A 7,194-nucleotide genomic window follows, 5' to 3' on the forward strand; every position below is an offset into this window, starting at 1 on the left:
GGTTCACCTTCCAACAGGACAATGACCCTAAGCTCACAGCAAGAGTGGCTTATAGACGACTCTGTGAATGTCCTTGAGTGGCCCAGCCAGAGCATGAGCTTGAACCTAATCAATTATTTCTGGAGAAACCTGAAAATGTGCGTCTGCCCCCATCCAACATGACAGAGCTTGAGAGACGAAGAGGTGAGGTGAAGAATGGCAGATAATTGCCAAATGATGATGAGCAAAGCTTGTTGCATCATACCCAAAAATACTTGAGGCTCGTCTTCTTTCCTATTGGTTGTCGCTCCTGAAAGTCACTCTTCATTTGCATAAAGTTGAAGGATTCTGAACTTTGTCGCATCGCTGGACACGCCCCATCTGGTCGCCAACGGCTGCTGTCGCTCGTGTCGCCGGAAATCACCAGCTCTCCACTGAAATGAATGGGATTGTGTCGCTTTGCTCTTGCGTGTCGCTTGTAGTGTGAATGGGGCTTGAGGTAAAAAATAAAAAATAAAAAAAAAACTCCCTGTAGAGCTCAGAAACATGATTGTGTCAAGGCACACATCTGGGGAAGAGTTCAGAAAAAATTCTGCTGCATTGAAGGGTCACAGAAGCATGTATTCTCTATTATCCTTAATGGAAGAAGTTGAAACAACCAGGACTCTTCCTAGAGCTGGCCTCCTGGCCAAACTGAGCAACTGATGGAGAAGGGCTTTGGTTAGACTGGTGACCAAAAAGCTGATGGTCACTCTAGTTGAGCTCCATGATCATATGTGACAGGAGAAACCTACAGAAGGACAAACATCGCTGCAACACTCCACCGATCTGAGCTTTAATGCTGGTGTGGCCAAACTCAATCCTCTCTTCAGTAAAGACACATGAAAACACACTTGGAATTAGCTAAACAAGCACCTAAAGGATCCTCAGACTGTGAGAAACAAGAGTCTCCAGTCTGATGAACCTCAATTCTAAGCATCATGTTTGAAGGAAACCAGGCACCGCTCATCACCTGCAGAGTACCATCCCAAAAGTAAAGTGTGCTGGTAGCAGCCTCATGCTGTGGGGCTGTTTTTCAGCAGCAGGGACTGAGGGACTCGTCAGAGTAGAAGATAAGCTCAATGCACCAAAATATTGAGATAGCCCTAATGAAAACCCAGTCCAGAGTAGGGCTGCACGATAAATCGCATGCGATATTTAACGTGCATCTTGTCAGTAAAGCCGGTTCTGTAATCAGCGGTAAATCTCCATCACCTGCGGGCTTTCATGTGGAGCAGCACTTACTACACAGAGCCGTTGTTCACTGACAAGCTGCGCAAAACCACGATCATATTTTGCGCATGTTTTGCCCAGTCCAGAGCATTCAGAAGATCAGACTGGGCAGAAGGTTCACCTTCCAACAGGACAATGACCCTAAGCTCACAGCAAGAGTGGCTTATAGACGACTCTGTGAATGTCCTTGAGTGGCCCAGCCAGAGCATGAGCTTGAACCTAATCAATTATTTCTGGAGAAACCTGAAAATGTGCGTCTGCCCCCATCCAACATGACAGAGCTTGAGAGACGAAGAGGTGAGGTGAAGAATGGCAGATAATTGCCAAATGATGATGAGCAAAGCTTGTTGCATCATACCCAAAAATACTTGAGGCTGTAAAGGTGTTTCAGCTAAGTTCTGAGTTAAGGGTATGAATACTTACGCAATGTACTTATTTCAGTTTTTTTATAAAAAACGTTGACAACTCTGTTTTCGTTTTATCATTATGGTGTATGGAGTGTAGATTGATGTGAACAAAAAGAAATTTAAAGCAATTTAGCATAAGGGAGCAACATAAAATGTGGAAAAAAATGAAGGGGTATGAATACTTTCGCAAGGCACCATAGTCATTCTTTCTTTGAACAGTCTGTTAAATGTATCTATTTCTGAGCATTCAGTATATCAAAGATAAAATCTTCAAACCTCAGTATCTGCAGCTGACAGTTTGGACTCTTCAGTCCATCAGAAAGAAGCTTCACTCCTGAATCCAGCAGGTCATTGTTACTCAGATCCAGCTCTCTCAGAACAGAGTTTGAGGATTGTAGAGCTGAAGACACAATTTCACAGGGCTGTCCAGTGAGATTACAGCCAACAAGACTGAAAGAGAGTAAAACACATGAGAACTAAATTCTTAATCTTATTCTTCAACTACTTTAATGATATCAGCTTAATTATTTACATTAAAATGAAATCGTTAAGACACGATTAATAACTCACAGGGCTTTTCTGCAGTTGATCACAGCTGGTATCAGTCTTCTTCTCCCCTCATCTGATGTGTTGTATTTCATGGTGTTCAGCTCATCCAGCGGCTCCTCTGACATCTGAAGCATGTAGGAGATTGTTGAGCAGTGAGCAGGAGAGAGTTTCTTCTCTGAGTGTTTGTCTGATTTCACAAACTCCTGAATCTCTCTGGACAGAGTCTGATCTTTCACTTCCAGCAGACAGAGGAACAGATTGATGGATTCACCAGCTGAGAGATGATAACTATCATGTGCATCTTTGATCTTGTCTTTAATGTAGTGTGTGGTTCTCCTGATGGTCTCTGAGCTGTTCTCTGTGTGTGTCAGTAGATCCTGTAAGAGTCTCTGATTGGACTCCAGTGAGACGCCCAGCAGGAACCGCAGGAACAGATCCAGACGTCCATTCTCACTCTCAAGGGCTTTATCTACTGCTCCTTTAAGCAAATCATGCATCGAAACAATAACCTTAAGTGTCTCCATGGTGCTTAAATAGCAGTAAAACACATGGAAAGCAGCAAGAAACTCCTGAACGCTCAGATGAATGAAGCTGTAGACTTTCCTCTGATGAATCACAGATTCCTGCTTAAAGATCTCAGTGCAAATCCCAGAATACACTGAGGCGTCAGTGAGGTCCATGCCGCTCTCAATCAGGTCCTCCTCATAGAACATCACATTGCCCTTCATCAGCTGTTTGAAAGCCACTTCAGCAAGTTTCACAATCACTTCTCTGTTGGACTGCAGGAGTTTTTGCAGGTCTCCAGTCTCCAGTGTGTGTTTCTGCAGGACTACTTCAGTTTTGTCCTGCCTGAAGTGGGTCGTAGATGAACAGGATGGCACAGATCTGATCAGCTCATGTGTCTTCTTTCTGAAACTAAAAAGAAAAGAATAGCAATCTTCAGAAATATACAAGTACCCAGGTATGATTTTAGTGCTTCTCTTGAGGTTGAGACACTGTGCCGTTCATATTTTGCATATTTTGAATAAATTTTGTGTTTTTTTTCAATGGGCCTCATTCATGAAACTTGCATAAATATAAGAGTAAATTCAGAGTAATTTGCGTGTAAAACAGACCTTCCCGAAAACTCTCCTCCGGATTCGCAAACGCTTCGTAAATGTCCGATTTGATAGTTAAACGTTTATGTTAATGAATTCCAACCATTCGTAAATGGGGCGCTCGTGCATGCTCATTCACGATTAGCATAATCCCCATGTGCCTATGAATTACAGCTATTAATTGTGTGTCAGGAATGCAGTGGAATATTCTGGTCTACTTTCTCAGGTTTGGCTCCAGTGTATTGCATAAATGCAAAAAAGACTAATAGGCCACATGCCTAACAATAAATATTCAATAACGTGTGTCCACCAAAGTGTTTTTAGACGGCTGAAAAAATGTCAGGCACTCTTCTTAAAATGACCAGTTGGTGGCGCTTGAACGCTTTGGTGGCACAGCGTTTTTCCAGCTGAGACGCTTTAGTTGCTATGATTTGGAATATCCACAGCAGTAATGTATTACTAGTATCTAATTTTGAAGAATATTACTGAATATAAAAATGCAGTAACCAGCAATATTGACTTCTCCATTGTTGTAGGCAGTCGTTGTACAAGCAGGATGGTTGGTCACTATTTGTCCCACCCGTCCTCTATTTACGGCTGGGTAAATAGTGACAGTGACAAGCGCTGCCTTTTAAAGTTATCAACTCAAAAAACAAAACAAAACAAAACAAAAAATTCAAAAAGAGGGCAAGGGCAATTGGACTTGTAATTATGATGGCAGTGCATCAAAATTCAGTGTCATCAGTTTGCCAAAGAGAGCACAGAATGTTTAACGTACCATTTACACCTGATAAAGAGCAGGCGTACATTTCTTTTCGTACCAACAAACATTTTCATGAATTCGAAAGTTTACGTCAGAACGGCTTTGTGAACGATTTACACAAAAAATCGTTCTGCTCATGTTTCATGAATGAGGCCCATTGAGTCTTAAGTCATTATTCATGCGAGATGCTCTACAGTAAAATTGCAAATATCTATTTATACTAACGGAGGGTCAGAGGTCATTGGCCCATTGGACACACAGCTGGGTTCTGGAGATTCTGATTTCCATCTCTCCCTTCTGCTGATGCTGACAATAAAAACAAATAAACATTTTTAGAGCACTAGTGACACTGTATAACTTGAATGAACCATAGATTTACACATATTTATTAATTTAGCAGATGCAGATGATTTTTATACAAAGCAATTTACAAATAAGGAAGATGACAACCAATTCATTTAACGGAGAAAATAACATAAGAATTGCTACAACACAACGTTCCAAAATTGTAGAGTACACACTAGAAAAGACATGAAGGTAAGAAATGGTGAAAGTAGAGGAAAGCATTTATTTTCAATAATACATACATTATTAGAAAAGGGAGAGCTATTGGTTTAACAGGATTTAGTCAAGGGCTCATAGAAAAATATTTAGACACTTCTTGAAAATTGCATGGGGCTTGACTGTTTGGGGTTTGAATAAATTTTGTGTTTTTTTTCAATGGGCCTCATTCATGAAACTTGCATAAATATAAGAGTAAATTCAGAGTAATTTGCATGTAAAACAGACCTTCCCGAAAACTCTCCTCCGGATTCGCAAACGCTTCGTAAATGTCCGATTTGATAGTTAAACGTTTATGTTAATGAATTCCAATCATTCGTAAATGGGGCGCTCGTGCATGCTCATTCACGATTAGCATAATCCCCATGTGCCTATGAATTACAGCTATTAATTGTGTGTCAGGAATGCAGTGGAATATTCTGGTCTACTTTCTCAGGTTTGGCTCCAGTGTATTGCATAAATGCAAAAAAGACTAATAGGCCACATGCCTAACAATAAATATTCAATAACGTGTGTCCACCAAAGTGTTTTTAGACGGCTGAAAAAATGTCAGGCACTCTTCTGAAAATGACCAGTTGGTGGCGCTTGAGAACGCTTTGGTGGCACAGCGTTTTTCTAGCTGAGACGCTTTAGTTGCTATGACTTGGAATATCCACAGCAGTAATGTATTACTAGTATCTAATTTTGAAGAATATTACTGAATATAAAAATGCAGTAATCAGTAATATTGACTTCTCCATTGTTGTAGGCAGTCGTTGTACAAGCAGGATGGTTGGTCACTATTTGTCCCACCCGTCCTCTATTTACGGCTGGGTAAATAGTGACAGTGACAAGCGCTGCCTTTTAAAGTTATCAACTCAAAAAACAAAACAAAACAAAACAAAAAATTCAAAAAGAGGGCAAGGGCAATTGGACTTGTAATTATGATGGCAGTGCATCAAAATTCAGTGTCATCAGTTTGCCAAAGAGAGCACAGAATGTTTAACGTACCATTTACACCTGATAAAGAGCAGGCGTACATTTCTTTTCGTACCAACAAACATTTTCATGAATTCGAAAGTTTACGTCAGAACGGCTTTGTGAACGATTTACACAAAAAATCGTTCTGCTCATGTTTCATGAATGAGGCCCATTGAGTCTTAAGTCATTATTCATGCGAGATGCTCTACAGTAAAATTGCAAATATCTATTTATACTAACGGAGGGTCAGAGGTCATTGGCCCATTGGACACACAGCTGGGTTCTGGAGATTCTGATTTCCATCTCTCCCTTCTGCTGATGCTGACAATAAAAACAAATAAACATTTTTAGAGCACTAGTGACACTGTATAACTTGAATGAACCATAGATTTACACATATTTATTAATTTAGCAGATGCAGATGATTTTTATACAAAGCAATTTACAAATAAGGAAGATGACAACCAATTCATTTAACGGAGAAAATAACATAAGAATTGCTACAACACAACGTTCCAAAATTGTAGAGTACACACTAGAAAAGACATGAAGGTAAGAAATGGTGAAAGTAGAGGAAAGCATTTATTTTCAATAATACATACATTATTAGAAAAGGGAGAGCTATTGGTTTAACAGGATTTAGTCAAGGGCTCATAGAAAAATATTTAGACACTTCTTGAAAATTGCATGGGGCTTGACTGTTTGGGGAAGTTGAGAAGAACATTTCACCAGTGAGGAACAGTGAGAGTGAAAGTACAGGTAAGTGATTTAGTGCTTCTCCGTGATGGTCTCACCACTCACTTCTGTACTGCACTGTAAATCGCTTTGAATAGAAGAATCAGTCAATGCTAAAATGGCCAGTGTCTTACCTGGGGTCAGAGGTCACAGTTGCTTCATTGAGATTAGGAGATTTCTTCTTCATGGATTGATCACCCTTCATAGATACACAGCTTGATCCAGGAGATGGACTCTTTGTAGAAGCAGTGCCCTCATCTTCTCTGACATTATGGTGACTCATTTTAAAGACACTGTCCTCCTACTGTAATTTGCCAAAAGATTGTTGAAAGATCTATTCCAGACCTTTTGTGAGAAAACAGAGTTAAAATGTTTCTGTAGTAGCTACATCAAAGTACACTCATTTTGCAGACCTTTTACCTTCCCCATTTTATAATAAAGTACAAATATATTTCATTGTAATCTCAAAAAAGACAGTTATTTAAAGGTTCTTTAGAAATACTAGATATTTTTCTAAATATGTCTATATATTTTCAGTTTAACAGATCATGTGTGTCCAGCTCTGTTCAATAAGACACTTCTCCCTTTTTCGTTAATACTGAATTTAAGATCAATATTGTTTTGCATAAACATGCCAGTCACAAAATCATTCAAACTATACATGATTTCAGTTTTCCTTATACCATTGTGAAAGGCATCATAGAAATGTATAGAAATATACAGAATTCAACTCAGTTCAAGACAGACACTGTTAAATGCCAAAACAATCATCTGCAGAGATAAACTGCCATTCAATCACACTGTGTGTGTGTGTTAAATATTTATTCATTTTCAATATTCAATTATCATTTATGCATCCAGCTTGCTGTCA

General features: G+C 39.5%; 1 protein-coding gene across 1 annotated transcript; it reads right to left on the reverse strand.

The window, feature by feature from the left end:
- Nucleotides 1-2,224: 2,224 nt before the first annotated feature.
- Nucleotides 2,225-6,528, reverse strand: LOC107570122 (protein NLRC3-like). The gene is made up of 2 exons (XM_016256320.1): nucleotides 6,458-6,528; nucleotides 2,225-3,122 (listed from the first exon to the last, which is right to left on the reverse strand). Exons 1-2 carry the CDS (start codon nucleotides 6,526-6,528, stop codon nucleotides 2,225-2,227), a joined length of 969 nt encoding a protein of 322 aa, XP_016111806.1.
- Between the last annotated feature and the right edge of the window lie 666 nt (nucleotides 6,529-7,194).

The sequence above is a fragment of the Sinocyclocheilus grahami genome, unplaced genomic scaffold, assembly GCF_001515645.1.
Source record: "Sinocyclocheilus grahami isolate Dianchi unplaced genomic scaffold, SAMN03320097.WGS_v1.1 scaffold1418.1, whole genome shotgun sequence".
In the NCBI taxonomy this organism is placed as follows: Eukaryota; Metazoa; Chordata; class Actinopteri; order Cypriniformes; family Cyprinidae; genus Sinocyclocheilus; species Sinocyclocheilus grahami.